Source organism: Mycteria americana, chromosome 3 (assembly GCF_035582795.1).
Source record: "Mycteria americana isolate JAX WOST 10 ecotype Jacksonville Zoo and Gardens chromosome 3, USCA_MyAme_1.0, whole genome shotgun sequence".
NCBI classification, from domain to species: domain Eukaryota; kingdom Metazoa; phylum Chordata; class Aves; order Ciconiiformes; family Ciconiidae; genus Mycteria; species Mycteria americana.
This window is the reverse complement of record NC_134367.1, coordinates 22,950,218-22,973,904: the sequence shown is the minus strand read 5'-3', so window position 1 is coordinate 22,973,904 and position 23,687 is coordinate 22,950,218. Positions and strand designations below refer to the sequence as shown.

The following is a 23,687-nucleotide window of genomic DNA, read 5'->3' as shown; positions in this document are numbered from 1 at the left end:
GACAGATCAGAGCACTGAGAAAGTTTTCATTGAGAGTATACACCTCTGCTGAACTTTCTCTATAATGGGGTAACCTACAGCACAACTCATACATGACTGAATCTGGAGCCTATACTGCCAGGTGGCACAAAGCCCGACACGGCTGAAGGCAGTGTCCCAGCTGGCAAGGGAAGGAGTGTGGGCAGCTGCCAGCCCCACCTAGCACAGCTGCCCAGTCGCAAGGCACTGGCAGCACAGCAGCTGTACTCTAGCAGGCTCTCACTTACAGCAGTTTATTTCACAATCATTCATCTCACTTATAGACTAGACTTTCCATCATGTCATCTGTTATAAACATCTCTGTGACTATCGTTCTGTTCAGGAATATGTGAGCATTACAGATGCAAGATTTCTCATCAGTTATTTCAACCAACATAAAACAGCTCAGATGGAAGTGGCACACTGGAAAGAAACAAACGCAGCACCAGCAGTGTCTCAAAACTGTCTATGCTGTGGTTGCTTGGCATATGAAAACTGCTGAGATTGGGTTTCCCATTTCTCCTTTCTGTTCCAAAATTAGCTGTTTTATTCAGATATCTGGCAAGCACAGGTATCTGACATACAGGACATACAGCAAGAACAACTTCAAAATTTCATAGCTGAAAGCAAACAGATGAAACAGTTGTATGACTTTACTGTGAGCAACATCTTGCAGCATTTCTTCCTCCAGGAGTAACCCAGACAGATTAAAAAAACCTGCCTGCTTATCATCAGAAGTTTCCACCATAAAAACCTGGAACAGTGCATACCACATGCTTTGAACAAAGTCGCATGATCAGAATCCAGATGCTGAAGTCATTATCTTTTTTTTTTTTTTTTTTTTTTTACAAAAAGCAACTGTGCTAATGAATAAAGCTGTAAAATTGCTACTTTAGTATTTTATTTCTGTTTTCTTGATCTACCTCTAAAATTCCTTTTAGATTTTTATTTCTTCAGTAGTAGAACATTTACTTTGGAATTAAAAATTGATATTTTTTTCCATCTCTATCTAGAGACAAACGTTTTGAAATTTATTTGGCTGAGAAAAACAATTACATCTATACATCTCTACCACAAACCAGCAGTACAGGCACTGTAGCAGCCCTCATTAGAAAAGAGCTATTAAAACATTAGAAAATTAAGTTGATTCCATTTCATTAATTTCATATTAATTCTCTAAAAACAAAGAAAACAAGTAAAATTGTTTCAGATGTATTGGAAACTTTGTTCACTTGCAAATCATAAACCAATATTCAATATAATCCCCCTCCCCCAATTACTTTTTTAGCATATAATAACATACCTTGTTCATCTGAAGGTTTTTCAGTTGTTGTTGCCACAGAAGGATAGTTTCTAATCGGCAAATCCAAATGTTGATGTTCCCTACCAACACAGATTTTCCTACTCCCCTAATCAGTATACAGAGAGTAGAACTCAGATCCTGTAGAAGATCTTTGATTAATCGTGGATTATATTGGTCTTCCATAACTGGAAAACAAAACAAACCAAATACAATTTTGGTTAACTGAGTTAACCAAACTAATACAGTTAGCTCAAGCTAATCAACACTTTTTTAGAACTACTAATTAAAACTCAACTGTTTGTGTACAAATAGCCACCCTAATTCCTACTATGACATTCATTAATGCACTAATGTTCTATGCATTAATGAATGCATTAATGCATAGAACAATGCACTGTTCCCTAAGTGCAAAATCAATAATTAACAATTTCACAGGCAAATTTGATGTAACATTTCATGCTATGCATTTAATAAACTTAATGCTGAACAGCTAGTTATAAATCTGATTTCTTCTGTTCAAAGCTGGTAGTATTACATCTCCATTTAGTGTGGTTACCAGAAAAAAATTCTTTCAATATTATGCAATAAGTTTTTTTTAAAATAAACAATAAAGAAAAGCAGTTATGTACTTTAAATTATGATGTACTCAGTACATCACGCAAACTGAAAAACAAATGTGTTACTAATCTAAAAGCTTTCACATTTTATAAAGAGTATAATTTAATAATAACCAATAGTTTCTGAATAGAATCTAATTGTCATTTAACTTCACCAATCTGTTTTAACAGACATGATTCAATAATCAAGAGAAAACAACTTATTGCAACTGTGGGATGGGAAGTATGAAACCTTTCACTAATTAAATATGCTATTGCTTTGTCTTACAATGTAAAAATGGTAATAAAGCTAACAAAAAAAAAATCAACTCATAGCTTGGTCACAGTGATTAAATCTGAACAAGCAGATTACAAAACCTTAGGTCTTACCCTTCCGCACAATTTTGTCCAAAATGTTAAAATAGTTCTTCTGTGCTGCACCACTCAGTGAAGTTAACTGGGATTTTGCAATTAACTGCAAAAGCTAGGACAAAGAATTAAAACTCAGAAGAATGACAGAGCTGAAGGATGGTTTCAAACACACACGTTCAGTACATACTTTCACCTACAACAGCCTACAGCACTGCAACCGTATTTCGTGAAAACATAACTACAGAGTTCAGAAAACGAAGCAAGACAAACGTGAAAAGCTTTAAGCATTCCCACTGGCATTCCCTGAACACCTCATGAAGAGATGTACATTTTTAAAATACTATATGAATAGTAGTGTTTATCTCTGTGATAGAGCATATGACATATGGTCTTTATAAGCTCTAATTAAACAATGGAGGGAGTCTGTTTTGGAGGCTCACAAAAATAAATGCGGTCTTTGATGTGGTTGGGTCCTGAACCCCCTGACAGATTTGGTGGCCAGGAACATCACTGAACTGATACCAACTATCAGACTTCCAACTTTTGAGTGAAAGTATCATTGATCAGACCAAGATGTGATGGACTTAGTGAACTACTTTCTGCACATGGAGAGGAAATGCCATATTTTACCTAAATTGGGGGGGAAGTATTACTCCCACATTCAGGTCCCTGGTAGAAGAAACCACAGTAATCTAATAATGAGCAGTATACATACTGTATTAGTAACTTTCCCTTAACTGTATAGTAAGGATCTCCTAACTGTCCACACATTTCTCTCCGGAACCACTATGAACAGAAGAGCGACGAGAACAGTGGGAATAGTCTAGGGAAAGTAACCAGAATAGCTTAAGCTCTTGCTGCACATTAATGCCAAGCTACAGCTACTAGAGGCAGCCCTTCTCCATTCTGTCACCTTTGCTTTTACATTTTAGATTCCATTTTGTGAATAAGGACCATTGCCTCTTCAACAAAAAGTGGTCTCTTAGTAGGAAATGAGAGACCTTCATGTTATGACAGTATTGCAATGTTTAGAAGTGTGGCACTGAGCTTTACAATTGTGATTCATAATGCTGAGTTCAGAAAAAGTGTTCTCAACACATTAGAAAGGGAAAGCAGGGAGCAGAACCTAGCATCCCCTACAGAGTGCTTGAAACACTAACCTGCAGAGCCGTGCTTTGTAGGACAGCATCAACTATTGGCACAGAGGGTGAACAAAGACTAAGCCTGCCAAAAATTATTTTGTATCTTAATTTCTAAAACACTGATTTGACACTACACTCAACATTAATCTTCCTTTGGAGGAAGAGAGAATACACCTGTTCTCTCCCTGATTTAATAATGCTCCTTCTGGCTTCTCTGCATGATCCCTGACAAAACATTATGTGCTATGAAAGGAGGAAGTCATTCTCCTGATGTACTTAAATACAAGCAATCTATTTACACAGTTTTTGAGACTAGGTATCAGGACCTCTTTCTTGGCATTTTCAAAGCCTTTTAGTTTGATTAATAATTTAGAGCACACCTAGAGGTCTCTGGCAGTTTGCCAATTCAAGCAAGTATGTACATTTCTCTTAATTTAAAAAAATTCAGTTATCTCACTCAGACTAAAGATCAAATCAAAGAAACAAATTCCACCTGACTGATTTTAATGGAAGATTCCAATTTCAGTGAAGGTTAATATGCAAGGATTAAGACAATTTTAGCAGGTCCACGAGTACAAGGATCTGACACACGAGTTCAATCTTACTGATACATGCATAGCCATGGCTTACATTGCCTACTAGAGATTATAACTTTGAATGGATCAACTGTTTATTCAAATGGAAACACTGTGAAAAAAGACCATCCATATCAAACTCAATTTACAAGACATTTAACAGCTAAGAAATTATCATTATACTACAGCACAAACAAGTACAGGAAAACAGCTGATCCTACCTCCTCCCTTCACTGCCCACCCTAAAATGGTCCTGGGCAGACATCTATATTAACTTTTAATAATGATTGGGAAGTTTTTAGTTAATTGGAGAATCAAAATGGATCATCTTGGTGGTCTGGATCAAAGAAGAGCTATCCAGTAGGGCCTGGTGTTTAAAAAAAAAGTCTTCTTGATTTATATCTTGCTATCTTAAATGCAACAAGCAGAACAACACACATAAAAGTAATTATCGCTGTGTTCATGCATAACTAGGAATAATTCTTAGAGGAGAAGAAATAGGAACTGCTGCACTGCATTAAATGAGATCTACACAAAACACCTCCACCATTAGAAACTTTATGGAATTAAATGAGAACTTGTATAAAGCAGATAGGTATGGGATGACCTGCTTCTTACATTAGATCTCAGTTGCAGACTGGCCTAAAACCTGATAGAGCAGATTAAACATCCTTTTTAAAAATCTGTTGCAACTTCAGATATTACTGACATTCACACAGATGTTTTGTTAGATACACCACCACAAATGTTTCTCAAGTCAGTAAGTTCTACAGCTAAGGAATGAGCAGCAGCTGTCATTCATATTAATCATGTTTACTGGCAGCTCAGTAACTTTTAAGGTCTTAGATGTACAGTTTCTGTACCTGTTGATAAAAGTCAGTTTGCCTCCATAACCTCAGCGTAACTGATGCAAAGATTTAATTAAATTTTTGTAATTGTAAAACAATTATAAAATTTTTAAAATTTCAAACAAATTCTAAAGTGTTAAAAGGATTTTGGAAGTCTGCCCGCTAAAGCCACCCTAATTTCTTAGGGTCTACCATTATTCTAGTAACAGTTAGAACCACAAAGCCGAATTTCTGAATTCTAAAGTATTGCTCCTTTCTCAACAATCTTAAGCCTGGCTAACTAAACCAGCCATTTTATACTCTTTCGCGAACAGAAGAGAAACTGGTCAATGTGCTTATGTTAGACTCTCCACTTTGTTCCAATCAACTGTTTTGAGCAATCCAGCTTAGGCACTGCAGCATCTAAAAAACCTTGTAAAACTCTAGTTCTGGATTCATTCTACCGGTTTACCATTCAAGTGAGGCACTCAAGGTTGACACCATTTATAACACAAATCACCTTTTTAGGTGCTTTTTTTTTTTTCTTCCTACTGTTCGAGGCTGAAAAGTCTTGGGAAAGATTGAGGTTCTTGTCTCTTTAATGCTGTTAAGCATTAAAAGTGATGTTCTAAACCACAATGCATACCATACATATACCAAAAAAATCTGCAAGGGCAATAAAACAGGCAAGTACCCTAACCACTAGTCTGGAAGCAAATCCTTTTTGCTTTGTTTCCTTTGGTCCCACATCTCTTGTTTTTCCTGGAACTATAACACACTGTCTCAGCTTCACAAGGATGGGTAGAATGTGTTTTTTCTCCAAATGCTCCACGGCCTAGCAGTAAGGGTGTTCTCCTGGTATGTTTGTTTAATTTTGATTTGTGTCTTTTCAAGTGCTGGATGCATTCCAACCACTACATTATTTGTGAACAGCCTCACCACTGAACTGAACTCTAGTCCTGATGTATCACATTTTTTGCTTCTCTAGGAGTTGGGACAAGCACTTTACTACCTCAAATTAGATGACAAAAACGACTTGGGGCTAGAGAAAGATCAGTATCTCCCAGAACAGGTATTTCCAAGTCGGCAGCTGGTTAGGCATTGAGGAAATCAAAGCATAACATTATGTGGCTCCCTAAAGTAAAAGTTACATACTTTTGGAAAACAGGCAGATAGCACCATTGTCCAGAACTTACAGGTTCCATGCACTTAATTCCTGACTTAAGACTAGACCTGACCCAGAGAAGCAAACACAGTAAGAAAGGGACTTTCCAAGGAATCATGAGATTAGTATATCATAATTGTTTCTATAAACTTCATGTCACTACATTATTTGTAAAAGACAACTTGCAATAAAACTGGAAGAAAAAAAAACAAACAGAAGACTGAAAATGCTGGAGTCTCAAATTTTAAGGGATGTTAACAAAGCTAAATGCATATGTATCTTGTCCTAGATAAAAGTGTGCAATGAATCACAGGACTGTTAAGAAGCTACATAAAAAACAGAAACCACAGAATATTTACACATCAAATATTCTTGCATATTTTAAGCATATTTAAGTTGTAGTAAAGTATATTTAAGATGTATCACACTTTGCTATTTTTGGTTCTATAGGAATTATTTTGCCTTTAAAGAGAGTTCAGTACCCAGACTGATGAACAACAACTGAAACTATCAGTGTTTCCCTGTAAATACATAGCACACTGGCCACCACCATCCTCCTCAAGCTATAAGCTTTCATAGAGCAATATAATGAGTTTTCACCAAAGAACAATTACTCAGTTTAAAGTTGCTTCATACAGTATAAGTTACATATGAACAGGATATTTATACAGTCACAAATTATCAGCTGTTCAGTGCAAAATTATTTCTTTTGTACACATAGGCACATCAGCAAATGCATTTTTAAAATACGCACATAAAATAAAGAGCTTACTTTGACCACGTAATTGAACCTTCTGATGTCCTGAATTGCACTTGAAAAGTCTAAGCGGTTAAAAGCTTCTCCCAAAGTGCAATAGCCATGTCTCTGAGAAGAATAATAAACACACTTTAAATGGAAAGAAACAAAGATAAAATTGAGGAAAATATTCAGGAGAGCACTCTGCCATGCAACTGATGCTTATGTATACCATGCTTCCTGGAAATATAATGTATCTGGACTGAAGATTTATTTAATTTCTTGTAGAACAAATGAAACTAAGATATGCTATTTGGAACTAATAGGTACACAGGCAATATTACTCGACAGCAAGGCCTTTAAATTCATACTAATCATGCAATCTGTAATCACTGGAATTTGAGTGTCCTGGGAATCTACTCCACTATTGCATGGCCGCAATGCTGGCACTGTCTCATGGCTATCACACTCCCCATTTGCCTCAGTACAAGGTAAACTTTTTTGTACAGCAGTCTGAGCTTACAACCATAAGCATTAACTGACTGAGTTTATGTTCACATTTGAGGGTAAGAACACAGCTACTTGCTCCTGGGATTAGAAGAACAAATGGTCTCAACATCTAGAATTTATTTTCTGGGTGCTACAAGTTTAGGCACAATTTTTCTTTGGTACCAAGAGCAACAGCAACTGCATTTTCTTTTGGTACTTCTGCACAAGTCTCTTAAGGTGAAAATGGAAGTTTCAGAGGCTGTTGTGGAACTACTTAAGGTGGTAGTAGCAGCCCGAAGTGACATGGGATCACATAAGCGGAGTAAATTTAGAGCCACAAAGCCAAACAGGAGCCTTGGAGCAAATATAATGAGGCCAGAAAAACCCTACAACTGGTGAAAGAGATACTTGCAGAGCAGTGTGCTAGTATGGCTTATCAGCCTGGGGAAGGAGGGGATAAATAATTATTTGAAGTTCATTCCTAGACAGACTTCCTTGGTGAATTATGTGACGGTGAAGAGATAGCAGTACAACTTAACATTCCGTTCTGCAACCCAATGAAAGCTTACCCTGAATGTACCCCAGTGGGACAGGAGACAGTTAAGTATTCACTGCAGAGTGGCGGTAATTACTGCCTATTGGTTAATGACTGAATTCAGGGTTGTACTGGCTCACTCATCCAGTTAATATACCCGAGATCCAAGCATGCTGCACAGTTCACAGTAAGCACAACTTGGCTGACTAATACCAGTGAATTAACACTTACAGACAACAAAACTTTTGTTGCAATTTAAATATTTGTGGCTGTTCTGTCTAAACAGTTATCAAAAGGCCATGCTTAAATACATTAACATGAAAGGTACATTTCCTTGAACAGCTGGAAGCAGATTTCTATGAAACTTCAGCTCTACCTTTGCCAATGTACCATGACAAAATTACTTAAAGAGCATCTTCTAGTTCTTTTCAGCTATATACCTGCACTTTTTTTGGTTTTCTTTATTTTCAGTGCTCTCCCATAGCATGTTTCACATGTTTCTTATCAAGATCTTCCTACTCTTGTCATTTTGCCCTAAAATTCAGTATCCAGTCTGGAAAAAAGTTTCCTACTTGCAAGACAGCCATTTCAAAGTCAAGTTAAATTACAACCTCTAAGGAAAACTAGAGCCTCTGTAAATTATGTTTTAGATTAGCTTAAATTGTTGCTCTGAATTTTTTGGTTCAAGTATACTTGTTCCTTGCTACTTTTTCATTCTGCTACTTAAGTTTTAACTTTTTACTCTAAGCTTTTGAATTTATACAAGGAATTACTTGAAAAAGATTAACAATTAATTCTAACCATCCCTGTTTCGTGTTTTAATTTTTTTTTTTTTAAAAAGGTGAATGGTCAATTATTAGAAGACAACAGCAGTGACAAGAATAAGCTGATCTGTACACCAAAATATTTTATCCACTCTCCAAGTGGAGAAGAAACCCAAGAAAATAATCACACATCACTAGTATACCAACTTCTGCACAAGGGCAGGGGGGATAATCCCAACGCACAGGTTATGAAGGACAGCGATGAGTGATTTTAGGCAATTTGTGTTTTGGCCTGAATGTAGTTTCAAAACTCGGCTTAACAACCTTATCATTCAAAACACCATAATGGCTGGTGACAGTCTGTCATCCCTTCTTCCTTCTTACCCCAAATTTGATGTGGCACAAGAGAAAAGAGCATGCTTGAGACTTTTGCAGACCAATGTAAGTAACTACATCTACCACAGATTAAGATAAAACTGGCAAAGAGGACTATGAATCTGGTGAAAGGCTTTGTAATACCCTTCTAGATGTAGAAGGGCAGCCTCCAGGTCACTGGCCTGCAAGATGAAGTCTTCCAGTGTCTCCTCTATGTAAGCTCTCTCCACAACACCATGCTCTTCCTGAGTAGAGCTCTTTATGGTCTCTCTCAGCTCCAAAATGCAAAGCCAACTTTTGCCTGCATGGCTAGGGTCATCACTCTTACCTCCCTCCCTCCCTTTCTCCTGGCTGGCATTACTGTGTGGATGAAAGACGTCCTTACAGGTGTCCAAGCTTCCACCCATCCCAGATAACCACAGGAATCAACACAGGAATGAAACTCAAACTTAAAGACAGTTTATCTCTAGACACAATGGATGTATTTTAACTTTGGGCTTTCTAAGAGGTCATTCCAAGATCTTTCATGTTCCCTTTACAGGTGCATGATACAGTTTGTATCCCAAACTGAAAGCACCCGAACTTTGTGGAATACAAAGGTCCTCTTTGTGAAGTTTGAAACTGAAGTTTCACTTACTTATATGCAAATTTACCCCAAGATTCCAAAACATGAGGTAGCTGCCTGCAGACACCTTCTTTGGAGATCTTACTCTGGTTTTGCAAATACTTTCCATTTTACTTCCATTTTAGTTCACAGACACACAGTACAGATAGGGACAGATGGGCTTGGAGAAGTAGTGGAGAACTATATACAAGTAGTGGGGAACTGTAACTTCCTTGCAAGTTCCCACATCTCTGCCACAATGACCCATGTAAAAGTCATTTTGCCAGCTGCCTTTGCCCCATCACGTGCAGGTGTACTATGTTGCCAATGAAAAGAGAGTTGAATATAATCCCCAAGACCACATGGCACAAATGCATTTTTTTTTTTTTTCAATATACTGTTAGTCAATTAAGAAGCACAAAGATTGTAGGAATTGAGCATGCAGGACTTACTTCCTTGGTGCTTTCTTTATGAACATAAATCCACTTTTCACGATAAAAACCTAAAATAAAATCAAAATAGAAGCATTTTTAGGCTTCCACTTTAGATAATGCCTTCTAGAAAGAAATTGAAGAAAATAGACCATCCTCAATAAAATGCTTCATTAAGATAGGAGAGATGGTGGAACAGTTTTCATGAAGGAAGTTTATAAAGACTGAAAAGGATGACTACAAATTTTCAGAAGTTATGTACTTCAAAAAAATAAAGGAAAAGTTAAATAATTTTATAAATCAAACACAAGAGTTGGCACACAATTGGCAGATGTGGCACAACTTCCGTCAACTGTGTACCAACAACAGTCAATTTCTCCTACAAAACCCCTGATCTTTGTTAATCCAACAGGCACCTTAGCACTTCACACAGGAAAGTACAGAAATGAGCAACCTTTTTGTTCCCGAACACTCCACCCCTCTAATCTATTTTCTTCTGTAAAGGTGCCTGCTCTGCATCCGCTTGGTTCAACTACTTGCAGAATGCTGCAGGGAAGTCAACTATACAAGACTAATAAAGGCAACCAGGCAGACCTTTAACTTTCAGAAGTCTGGTATGTTGTCAAAAGAAAGCATGCTCTTACATCTAGCCACTTGAATCTTTTGAAAGACTTTACACCCAGACAAGCCTGGGGAAGCTTGCAGCTTTCTGCAAGACCATCTCCATTACAATTTTGGGAATATACAAATAATGGAGATAATGTCAAGATCAAAGCATTAGAAATGCCAAAAAGTTGCTTATCAATTTACTTTTTTTTTTACCTGCTCTACCAAATTCTCTACTTCAGTAAGTTTACTTACTGTCATACACATATTTGCAGTCTAAAGTACAGGTGATCTTTTAAAAGTGAGAACTGACAAAAATGGTTTTGATATTTTAATGTTAAAAAAAGGGGACTATTTTTAAGAAATTCGATACTGATAAAGTCTTTACCAAGAGCTATAGGCATTATGACGAATATATGCATTTATGAACTGATTCTAGAGATCTAACGCTAATCAGAATTTGAATTAAGCAAAAACAAAACAGTTGCTTTGGTAAACAGAAGCTTCCATAAGCATCCAGAATTTAATCTAAAACTAGTCCACAAAACAAAAGAGTGGTTAGTATCAGAGGCATTTATTATTCAGGAATTACTATTCTTAAATTAATTACCTTTGGATCTTTGGGGGGGAAAAAAAAATATCACACAACAGATTATCTGTGGCACAGTTCAATTAAGATGTATCACTTCTGACACCAGAATTTGTTGCCAATACAAAAGTAAACATAAGTCAGAAGGCTACTCTATAGATGAATATAAATGAATAGCTATTATAAAATTTTGCTGAACCTACAAGAGTCTTCTAAAATAAATGGAAAAAGCCCCCAGCCTTACATTGCGAATCTGTGTTATTCCTAAAATGATCTTTTTTCCTTTTCTTGGCTGCAAACTCACAATCTTCAGTACTGTATATTTCTTCATCTTCATCATCACCAGTTAAGATGCTGAAATAAACAAATTAATTAGAACAGCAGTGATTAAATATTTAAGATGCATACAGCTTATGATACTCTGCATTAAAAATACAATTTTTTTTTTTTTTTCCATCTGGAAGACTTTAATGATGTTCCTCTACCTGATGGTCTAGATCAACACATACCTTGAGAGCTGTCTTGCTCTTTTCTTCCCAGTGGGGTAGAATTTTATGTCAAAGTGATTAAATACACAAAAGTATCCTCCTGATAGGTATCTTTTAAGTCATTACTGACATTTAGAAAGGACTACTGAGGAGACAGTACTAACTGGACAGCTGGCTGTCTGCAAAGCTCTAGTGTACAAAAATTCATTATTTGAAATGGACCAAGCCTTGAAAAACTGTGCACACAGGCAAAAGTCAGTGCAGAATTACTGCAAATCCTTGTATGGGCAGAAAGACAGCAAAGAAAGACACCTCTGTTACTACTGTCAACTTTGGGGCAAAGAAAGTCTTCCTTTTAATAAATGCCTGAATCGCAACACTGTACATAATTTAGGTGTGACAGTAATGTTTTACCAATGATTTGTAGAGCATCAAGAACCACGTGGTCTACTCTCCTCTGTCCCAGAGAGGATCAGCTATACCTATGTCACTTCTGACAGTTAGCTATGTAACCTAACAGAGGACTATACTGAATAATTATATAGAGAGTGTATATATAGATAGTGTAAGTGTATATATGTATTTATATATATATATATACAAAGAAACTATTAAGAACGTTTTGTTGTATAAACTAACCTTTCTAAAATACATACACATTTAAAAACTGCCTGTGCTACATAAAGTCTACACAGGTTCATAAAGTTTTGCTTTCCATTTTTGCAGATAATTATAAGGAACAACAATACAGATAAGAATGGGTGTTCATTTTTCTAGCACAGAGAAGGAAGATACTTCATATGAAGGGCGCAGTCCTGCACAGATAAGCAGAATAACTAAAGATGCATGGCAGTGAAGCTTAACTGTAGTACTATTTTATTTCCTCATTATTATTCTTTGACAAGAAAGTTGTATACAAAACCCTTCCCACTCATTACTATTTTTTAATCCAGATTTGCCAGATGAATCTATTAATGTCAGTTTGAACTTCAAATTGCACCAGCAACAGCTGAACATTGTAAAACTGAAGGACACCAGTTTATTAAAAAATAACCTGTACTGGGGCATTAAGTTGCAAAAATCAAATTTTATTAGTTTATTGCTACTAGTTTATACAGTTAAAATTTTCAGGCTTGAGCCATCTGTTAAGGAGGATGACTAAACAACACTGTAGAAAAGCTTTTTTTTTTTTAACTGCTCTAATCAGTAAATGCTAGCTCAGCTTAAAGATACACAAGTTGAGAAGACTCAGAAATAGAAAGTTGTTTTCATCTTAGGTTTAAATCCTGAAAAAAAAAAAAATCTAACATACCTCTGCATTCAGATAAAGCTCAATCCAAGGTGAGGGCCTTAGTTCATGTCTTACCATTTTTAAAGCAGAGTATAAAAACTCAACAACTTCAATATTCTATGCAACATTGCCAGATATCATATCTGGGCAAACAGCAAGAGTTTGGAGAACAGGAACTGGCAACTGACAAAAGCAGAACGTCAACACTGATAAGTTACTTTGATTATGTAACATTCCAATCCATCAGGTTTTTTTCCAAAGCTATCAAAGGAAATCTCTTTAAGCTCACTAAAATAATTAATTTATGTTTTAGCATATTGACTGCATTGCCACAACACATAAGTTATTGCAAAAATCAGAAAAGTTGCTACAGAATCAGAAATAGAGCCCAAAGCTCCCAGACCTAGCTTTATCATCCTAACAACAGACAGAAGACTAGAGAGATATGGCCTGATACTCTGCAATATAATTCAGGCAGAACAGAAACATGCCCATTCCCATTCACCCAGTGCAACGGGGAGAGGAGGAGAGGCAGCATTCCTGAAGGCCAGCTTTAGAAGAGGAAGGTTAATCTGGCACGATTCCTTCTTTTATTCCTAGAGAGGAAGCGTCCTTAGAAGGCAATTTAGACCAGTAACATACCTGAAGTGATTTAAAGCCCAGCCCTGCCCCCCAATAATATACACTTCCTCAAGCATCAGATAAACAAGCAAGGCAGCTTAAGGACAGTCAATTAATACAAGGAATTGAGAAGATGAAGAGTGCCATTTCAAACACCTTTGTCTGACATTCAAATTCACCTGTGACATTCCTGGAATTCTTCATGTCATTTTAGAGAAAAGATAAATTTGACTGTTATCTCTGAGGATCTTCTCATATGAGGCTTTATTTCCTCATGTTCTGTCCCACTTCATGTGGAGAGTCTTTCCCTACTTATCTGTAACCATCACCATTCTTCTTGACAAACTTTAAGTCTCTTACTGAGAATGAAAGCAAGGGTCCCACAGACATCAGAAGAATGGGACAGAAATACAGGCACTTCCCCAGCGACTGTCAGCCTTCCTTTCAGAAATCTGGAGAGCTGGTTGATGAGTAACAAAGCTGCTCCACCACTTCCAAAAGCAACTGCTGCCCCCCCCAAACACCAAGCTAAGATACAAGAAACTGAATCAAGTGCTGCACATGCCATATGGTATAACAGAAGCCTTAATTTAATGTTTTTACCATAATACTGCACATAGTATCTGAGTGCACCTGGAAGGATTTAAATACATACATAATACTGCCAATTTACAGCTATTCTTACTTTGTCTTGATGATGCACTTCTTCATAAAAAAATTATTCTAAAGCTTCTAAAAGCAAAGTACCTGGTGCCCTCAGAACTACAATACCCTACATAAAGCATGCAAGAATTTTTTTTTTTTCCCCAAAAAAGTAATTTCATAACAAATATTTAAGTAACCTATTGGGTATGACACTTAAGATGCTGGAAAACTTGACAGGGCTATCCAAACTCCAACTGTTCTTCCTCATCCCCTTGCTTCTTTTCTCATGGAGGAAGGAACGCCCTCAAGTCATCCAATTACCTACAGAGACACACTAAGTGTTTTAGAAGAGACTCAAAGCCATTTACAGCTTGACCATTCATGGAAAATCCTGAGGTAAATGCCTGCACCAAATAATGTTGCAATATATTTGTCAAATGCCAAAATTACCTAAGACTAGATTCAAATCCAAGGACTTCCATCCAGTGCCAAAAACACTTTTGTGAACACCGTATCTCACTTACAGAGTTAGACAAGAGACACTGCAGACTCAAATGACTATCATGACAGCTGAGGTAGTTCAGATGAGCCTAACACCCAAAAAGAGTAATATCACCATCATGAAAATCTCATTAGTCTGATTCTCTTCCTTTTACCTCAAAAGGAAAGCATAAGACAGCTTTACCCCTAAGCTGCAGGCTACTGAGAGGTAGCATACAATTCTGTAAGGCAATGCTGTTCTTCCACCCCCTCCCACCCCCCCAACCCCCCCCAAGCTTCAGTGACACAGTGCCATGGCACTGTAAATATGTATCTGCATTAGAATTTATAGGTACAAATTGCAGGTAGTCGTAGCCAGCATTCAGCACATGGAGCTTGATTAAGCACTGCCTCAAACACATTTCCATCTATTGTATACCTTGAATACAATGCGCTCTTCACTTATATAATAATATTAATTATCCAAGTAAGTAAGAACTACAGAACTGAGGGTCTCATTTTTTCCATCTTAGTTTCCATAAATGGAACTAATTTAAAGTGCAACTATTCAAACATTATTCCAAATAATTTACATTGCTCCTGCACAAGTGATTATGTTTGTTCAAGGATGGTTATCATTAGGTCCACTATTTTTGACTAATTCATCAGCTGGATTCACCAAGGATGACTAACTGAATAAGGTAAAAAATTGAAGAATATGTTTTTATTAAAATAGAACTTTACATGTCTTGAAGGTTTATTTCTGAATCTGTGAGTAGATCTTTTTAATTTCTGAAGGGAAAGTATTTGTAATTGATAAAAAACAAAGTTTGGAAAGTAACTCTATCCATACTTTCTCTTACAGAAGAGAATACAAGTAATAGTAAACAGGGTTTCAGTCAACTACATAGCTTGAATTTATTTCTTTTTAAAGGAAAAGTGCCATATCTGCTCCCTGGAATACTCAAGTACTACCTTTAGCATAGATTTCTACAGAATATTTTGGTGAAAAACATTATTTCATTTAATGAGTAAAAATAAATAAAATCCTGTTAGGACTGCCAGACTGGCATATACCATCATCCCTATTCATAGGGCAGTTTAAAAAGAGACAAATAAGTACTTATGTATTGTTTACTATATGCTTCTTCCACAAGGAAGGAAGCACCTTATCAAGCCTCATCCTTAGTCAGTGCTATATCATGTTAACAGATATCCTAAGCTGAGCTGTCTATTCAATATACACAGATAATTGTTTCCAAATAGCTTAAGATGGTACAGAGAACAAGCCAGGAACACACAATACACTGCTGTACTTCAATACAAAGCCCTGCACATGGGATAGAACCACCCCATCCCCAGGTATCTGCTGGGTACAGACTGGATAGGAAGCAGTTTTGCAGAAAAGGAGCCAGGGGTCTTGCGGATAACACACTGAACACAGGTCAGCAGTGTGCCCTTGTGTTGTAAAAAGCCAATTGCACCCTGGTCTGAGTTAACAAATGTGTATCCTGCAGACTGAAAGAAGCAATCATCCCTCTTTATTTGGCATGAGAAACTGCATCTGGAGTACTGTGTCTAGTTTGGGGCTCCCTGATACAATAAAAAACATGGGTATACTGGAACAAGTCCAGTGGGGAGTTACCAAGGTGATTAGGTACTGGAGCACACGATGCACGAGGGTAAAAGAACTGAGCTTGTTCAGTGTTAACAGGTGGTGGTGGAAGGAAATCTGATTACTGTCAATGTCTAATATGAGGGTATAAAGAAGATGGAGCTAGACTGTAAGGTTAGAGGAGGTAGGCCGTAGTAAGTCAAGTGGTAATGGACACAATCTGGGATAAGAGAAATTCTTATTAGATTGCGGGGTGGGGGGGAAAGGGAACCAAAAAAACAAAACAAAACAAAAAAAAAATCACAGTGAGGGTAATAGAACTTGGAACAGGAGCCCAGAGAGGAATCTCCATTCCTGGAAATGCACAAAGCTCAAGTGGCCAAGGCCCTATACACCCCAACCTCAGCTGGCCCTGCTTTGAGCATGTGTTTGGACCAGAAGACCCCTGGAGGTACTTTCCACCCTTAACTGTTCTATAATATTGTGCAAATAGATATTAATTGCTGTTTAGCAGCAAACCTTAACTCATAGATCCAAAGTTCAAACTGTAGTGAAATTACTCCCAAGTAGTGCTACTTTGCCAAGAAGTACCAATTTGAATTCTGTAGTCTAAGTTTGGACAATATACATTAACTGAATAGACAGAAGAATAGACTGAATATAACTGAATAGTTATTAAATTTTTGAATTAAAAAAAAATTCAAAAAAATGCTACAGAATATGGTGTGGTTTGGCTTCACTAAGTAGGAGATGTGCAAGACGAAGATGGGGAACTGGGGAATCACTACAGACGAGAGTATCTGCTGCAGACTAGGTTGGTCCCCGAGTTTGGGACTCTGACAAATTGGCAAGCTAGCCTAAGAAACCCAAATCATTAAACCCTTCAGATTTAATGAAAACTTTTTTCCCCAGAGCATTTCATGGCCAGTCCCTTCAAATTAATGTACCTATTTTAGTCCTGAACTTTAATACTCTTATATCTTTCCAAAAAGAATTGATTTAAATCTGTTTCTAGCAAGAGAACTCCAGAGGAGTTCAAGACTAAATTCTTTCAAGACTAAGGAAAAAAAAATCCAGCATTTTTGCTTTAAGAAGCAATAAAAATACCTCGCCTTGCTCTCTGGAGAAGAGATAAATATATCTCAACATATAATTAGGATCAGAAGAGCAAAAGTCTTAATGATATTCACAAAAACAATGATCACTTATGTCATACTTGCTAAACAATATTCATTAAAGCAACCTAGAAAATATAATTATTTAGTAACTGTGCAAATAGCTATCAAAATTAAATTAGATTGCTTTCATCTGCCAACTATATTATTAAAGATACATGAAAGAGGGAAGAAAAGGTTTTTTCAAAGGTATATAAGAAAACTTTTATGTTGGAGGCTTACTGAACACTCTTCCAGACAAGCATAGCCTTTGTATCCACAGTGGCCAGGCCATGTGGAAAAAGAAGCCCAAATAGTATCAGTGACAGATGAACACAAAAAGAAAAAAGGCATGAAGGTCAAGATAAGCTTAATAATAATTCTTCACTACTCGATAACTCTCTTGAGGTTTATTTCACAAATTTAGAAAACACAGGTGTATGAGTACAGCAAGTCCTAGCTTGCCAGTAAATTCCCTCTAAATCACATCAGTTACTGTATCATTTACTGGACTAACAACAACACACTGAATGTTCTCTTTTCTCATTATGAACACATTATGCTGGAATTTATAACCAAGAATGCTATCCCTGAGAATTACTTCTTGGTGGGGAAACCAAGTAGAATTTTTTTTGGACACAGCTATTTATATCACACTGGTCTGTGGGCATCTGACACAAGTATTACTCTATTTAACTAATAACTTTCTCACCTGTTCTACAGGAGCACACACAGTCATATATTGCGTTAGAGAATTACCATAAAACTACCATTGTGTACTTAGAGCAAAGGCATTATATGACTGCCATAAACAGTCCTAATCCAACACCCAATCAGCAGAAAGTCTTCAGTCACTTCCAGGTAACATCTCAATATGCCTGTTGAACTTGCAATAAGTTATAAGTACCTTACTTAACATACTTATAAGTATCACTTTTATCTTTAAATAGTACTTGGCAGGTTTTTTGTTTGGTTGGGTTTTTAAGTTTTTTTTTATTTTATTTTTAAAGACATACAACATAAGGTGGGATCTGCCTGCCTAAAATAAGGAACTCACAAAGCAGTGACAAAAGACAGTCAATCTCCATCGGGGTCTCCTCTCTGCCTAACTAAACAAAACACATGGTTGCATTTGTATACTTCTAGCATATGCAGATGATATCATCTACCACAAACACTTGCAGTCTGAATGGAAATTAAGTCAATCTTTGCCTTACCACCTGCTATTAACTTATGCAGAATCACTTGGGTTTTTTTTAAACTTACACAGTGTGACTGATACCATTCAGCTGATTATTCCCATCCTCAAGTGCAGGACTGAAGGGTTCACATCGTTTCCACCCATCTTCTGTTTTAACCCATCTCCATCCAGGTGATCTCCAGTCTTGGCCCAAAAATGGCATGGCTTCTCTATAAGCAGCAAGAAGATTGTTTGTCTATTATTCAATTATTAAGATAAGTTGCAAAACTTCTTGTCATTATTTCAGTTTTCTCTTTAACCTTAAAAAAATATAATTATTACCTTGAGGAAAGAAAGTTCTCTGTAGACCATCCTTTTAAGAAACAGATTCAGCAGTTTAAGTACATTTTTGATTCTGTAACCTCATTTTTCTTGTCTGTCAGCATTTATTAGATCAAGGTAGGTTTCCTAGTTCTTTAAAGAACAAGGAAAAGAATTATGGTAGTCCAGGAAAGGGTTGATACCAAAATGAGCAAAATTATATCCTGGGTAATCTGCTCCGCCATGATCAAACAGATTACTGATTTTGAGACCTGATTAATAAATGGTTATTAAGCGTTTGACAGGCCACAAAAATCAATGTTGCTCCTTTTATTTTTTCTAAGGCTTATAAATACCAAGTTTGTGCTACACTGTATAGTGATGTTTCAGTAAAGGAATTTTCATTTTCCCAAGTATTTTTTCACTTGCTGTTGAGGGTCACCTCCCACGCTAGGCTATTAACTGGATACAGGACAAATGGAGACTGCTACATACAAGTCAATTGTGAAATGTGTCCTTAAATTCCTACAAACAGATGCAAGTCATCACAGGTATATCATTCAAACAGTGTTCTGCTACCATTTTTCAAAAGGCAGATTCACTTCTGACATATGAAGTAAGAATTTGAACAAAGCATTCTTCCATACTTTGAAGACTCTGACCTTGCTAGCTTTTGCCCTCTTCTTCCCATTCATCATGCATATACATTGCTCCTTATTTTAACTAGAGGTTTCACATGCAAGGTATACAGGGAAAACAACATTATCATACTTGAAACATATGTTAATATATTAACACCAACAGCTTTGTTCCTAACGAGTATGCATTTTCTAATATTTTTTCAACTTGAAAAAAATATTAGGCCACATCAGTCAAACACCGCTATGAATTTATTTATCCCTTTGCACTCTTGACCAGCATCTGCCCAATGTACTAGTTAGGAGTACTAGGGAGTACTAGTTACTAGGAGAAGGCAGAGACGCATAAAAAGCCTGAAGAAATACAAGTTGAGTGAGCCAGAATTTTTTTTTTATTAAAAAACTGCACACCACACAAAACAAAGCGCATTGTCTAGCCCTCAGCATTGACTAAAGTCCCCTTCCTACTCATAACTCAGCCTTCCTCTGCATCTAACAGTAATCTTTTCCAAAATTTACCACATCCTTTCCTCCAGCCACCACAAACTCTATTCATGCCTATCTGCTTTTCAAATCTTTTTACTGCTTCCTAGGAGTAACATGAACCATAACATACATTTTTTCCAAGTTGTTTAGAACTCCTCTCATTTTGACTGAAATTAAGGCCTCTTGCCTTTATCGTACAACTGTTTAAATAGCTGGTGCTCCTGAGTGCATTTCAGAATAACATAGGTTAAAGTATTTTTACTCCTGCCAAGATAAGCAGAATTTACCCGAAAATTTGTTTAAATCACTGAAAGAGACTCAGAAAACAGCAGACAGCAAGTCAAAAACATCATCCTAAACATAAAACAAAAGTTTTGGAACCATATCTAGATATACAGAGCTCACAATCTAATCCTGGTCAGCAGCTCTGATACAAAAATAAAACACTATTGTAGGTGCATGTCATTACTCAGAAATTAAAATCTAGAGAGAATTCAGAACCACAGAGATCATTACAGGCTGAATGGGATAACTTGAAAAAAAGATTTAAAATATTTCAAGAATACTTACATTGATAAAGAATTGTTGGGAAAAGGAAGCGAAGAAACTGAGACCACATACTTGCAGCAAGGTGGGAACATGTATTGTTAGAAGTTAGCAGGATAAGTTATAAAACAATGAGGATAAAGGAAAAAAAAAAAACTTCCTGAAAACAATACAAGAAAACATGAAGTCTTTTGTTCAAGTGGATGGAAGTAGCTGAAGTCCAAAGCTAATCATAATTTACAGAATAGGATGCTTAGTATGCTTTATAAATTCTTAAACTTTGGAAAAAACCCTGTGGTTTCAAGGTAACAGACCACCAGTGTAAGTGCTACGTGTAACCTCCTCCTAGGGAGCTGTACTGGCGTTTAAAATTATATGCTTCAACAGTTGCATGTTCTAAAACAGGCTGCTTTCCAGATCTTTACAACCTGAAAACTGATGGTCTTCCATTGCAAGGTTTCAACACAGAATAAATGTTCTGTCATCCCTCCTCAAAAAAAATTACATTGTTTTCAAAATAATAACAACGGTATCAGGAAGTGCACACACACACATGAAAGACTACTGATGTCTGCTGCAGAAATCCTGGAAAACCATACTTAAGACAAAAAGCTCATAGAGATATGAGTGATTTCTGTATATGTATGATATATTCAGCACATTATCTTTCTAAGAGAAAAAAATAAAAAGCTATTTGAAAAAAAATCACAGATTACCTTCTTTAAAATTAAACATTTGTGGAAGATTACAAAAAGTCTGCAATTCTGTGAGGTTGGTACACGTTGAGCTAATTTTTTTCCAAAGAAACAGATATTCTTAGTCCAAGACATAGTTTCACTATTGCACCAGCTAAGAGTGCATCCATCAGTAGCAATTCCACAAAATGACCTGTACTCATGCTCAAAAGTTGTAGCTCACAGAGTCAGAAATGTAAAAGTATTCTTTTAGTAACAGTGTATATGCAACCAGAAAAAAAAAATCTCATTGCTTCTCAATTCCTGCAGGATTGAAGTGTAATTTGATTGTTGTTCAGAAGTGATCAAATTTTAAGAAGCAGCAGTGTATCATAAACATCTCTCCTATGCAACTCTTTCATATGAGAAGTGATCATAGAGTATGACTGCCTAGACAGGTAAGAACATGCATGCTTTTGCTCTGCTTCCACTCAGACTTTGCTTCCCCATACAGCATTGCACTGAAGTATCCCTGTGGCTTCCAGACCAGAGCTTGCTTTCAAGAATTCCAGCATACTTTATGTAGTATACCATCAATAATAGCAAGCAGCTATTTACTTGTTAAACCCTTCACCACAACAAAAGATGAGCTCCCTAGACTTGAATTTTGGGGAAAATCCAGTGGGACAAGGTTCTTTAAAGCAAAAAATGACTGGGAAAGGAATGTGGTCATTAGCTAACAAGAGTTTAAGACAAGACATTGATCGCATTTAACTTTTTCCTAAAAACAAATAAGAACAAGAGTTCTTCACTTTGCATCATACACCTTTTCCTGAGGAGAGGGGGAAAAAGGACTGAGGAAACAAGAGCTATCAGAAAGAAGCACAGAAGAAGAGGGCTGTGTATGCCAGCTTAATACAGCTTGAGATGACAGTAACTCCTCCAGCCATCCTTGCAGTTGTAAGGGAGTTCTGCTTTCCATGAGGTAGATAACTCACAACATAAGCAAAAGTCACTGCAAAGCCATTCAGAATTGCAGTAAGTCATCCTATTACTCTGCCACTGTACTGGAGACCTCTTCTGTCTATATATTCCTATACTTAAGAACATGTCATTATGACCCAAACCATTCTTCTTATTCAGTAGCAAGACTGTTGCCAACACGATGGGAACAGGCAAAGTTCTCCTAACAGTCCAGCAGCATACCCATCTCTTCCTTTAGCACGCTAACCAAATCTCTTCAGCAGCTCAACTTTCAACAGAAACTGCTCCTTTACAATCTCACGACAGGCAGATGACTTCTAGACTTCCTTCTTCTATGAGCTAGCTCAGTCGACCTGTGACTCAGAGGTCCGAGTCTGCTCACAGACTTCATCCCACCACATGTTTTTTCATATTAAATGACTGTCTCAAATCAAGTCTCAAATTTCTGCAAGACCATGATTCATCAACTCCTCAGGTTTTCTCTTGCCCACTCCGGTTCTGATTGTTATTTCCCCATACAACAATTTTCATGCATCCAGACCATGCAGTTCTCAGTTCCCAATAGGCACAAATGCTCCGCCTCGCCAACTGAACTGCCTACCCTAGACTTCTTCCCTCCAGCCTGCTGCTGTCCCAGCCCTTGCTTCTCCCCGTTCTACCATACTCATGCAGCCTATTGATATCCCAACACCCCACTCCTCCAGGCAGGCTCCAGACACCTCCCTTCCAGCCCCCTCCACGCTGCCCCTTATTCCTAGCCCCAGACTCATCTGCCCATCGTGGCTCAAGCACCTTCACCTTCCCAAACTACTCCAGCTCCACACGCCGCTAAGACCCAGTCCCAAACCCCTCAAGCCATGCCTGCCCATTCTGCCCGCACTCAGCCCCGAGCCCCCGGGCCTCGCATACACAGTCCCACACCCCTTCCCGCCCCGCCTCATTTGTACACCCGACCCGACCCGGCCCGGCCCGGCCCGGCCCTCACCTCACGACAGCGGCAGCGCCGCTCCCCGCAGCGCGCGACCGGCCCGACTCCCCCTCGCGCGCTCAGCCCGGGCCGCGGGGCTATTGACGGAAGTAACATGGGGCTGCCCTCCCCCGCCCCGCTGATTGGCCGCCCGCCGCGGCGCTTGTTGCTACCCGGCAGCGCCCTTCTCCATTGGCGGAGGGGGGCGGTGGCGTCACCGGCAGGCTCGGGCCAGGAGCGTCACGTGAGGGGGGAGCGAGGCGCACGTGTCAATGTTTTGGTCGGCTGGGGGCGGGGCGTGTGGCGCGAGCGGGGCCGAGCGAGGGCCGCCCTCGCGGCGGAGGGGCGCTGTCCCGCCCTGCGCTCCCGCCGCCCTGCGCTCCCGCCGCCGCCGCCCCCCCCGCCCCCCCTTCCCGCCCCTCTCGCCGGCCTGGCGCTGACTGGATTTTCTTAACGTAAGGACAGAAATC

General features: G+C 38.1%; 1 protein-coding gene across 2 annotated transcripts in view; it reads right to left on the bottom strand.

Annotated features, from left to right (window-relative positions):
• The window catches only part of FBXO25 (F-box protein 25), a 34,847-nt gene extending 11,494 nt beyond the window's left edge, over nucleotides 1-23,353 (bottom strand). Inside the window, exons 1-8 of one of the 2 annotated variants that reach the window (XM_075498028.1) lie at nucleotides 23,236-23,332; nucleotides 18,944-19,075; nucleotides 18,688-18,831; nucleotides 11,372-11,481; nucleotides 9,954-10,003; nucleotides 6,771-6,863; nucleotides 2,308-2,401; nucleotides 1,322-1,506 (exon numbers count right to left, since the gene is read on the bottom strand). In XM_075498028.1, the coding sequence (XP_075354143.1) occupies nucleotides 1,322-1,506; nucleotides 2,308-2,401; nucleotides 6,771-6,863; nucleotides 9,954-10,003; nucleotides 11,372-11,481; nucleotides 18,688-18,824 (669 nt within the window). In that variant the 5' untranslated portion in view covers nucleotides 18,825-18,831; nucleotides 18,944-19,075; nucleotides 23,236-23,332. Of the gene's footprint in view, nucleotides 1-1,321; nucleotides 1,507-2,307; nucleotides 2,402-6,770; nucleotides 6,864-9,953; nucleotides 10,004-11,371; nucleotides 11,482-18,687; nucleotides 18,832-18,943; nucleotides 19,076-23,235 lie in introns of both variants that reach the window. The other variant, XM_075498027.1, reaches the window with a different exon arrangement.
• Nucleotides 23,354-23,687: the final 334 nt, after the last annotated feature.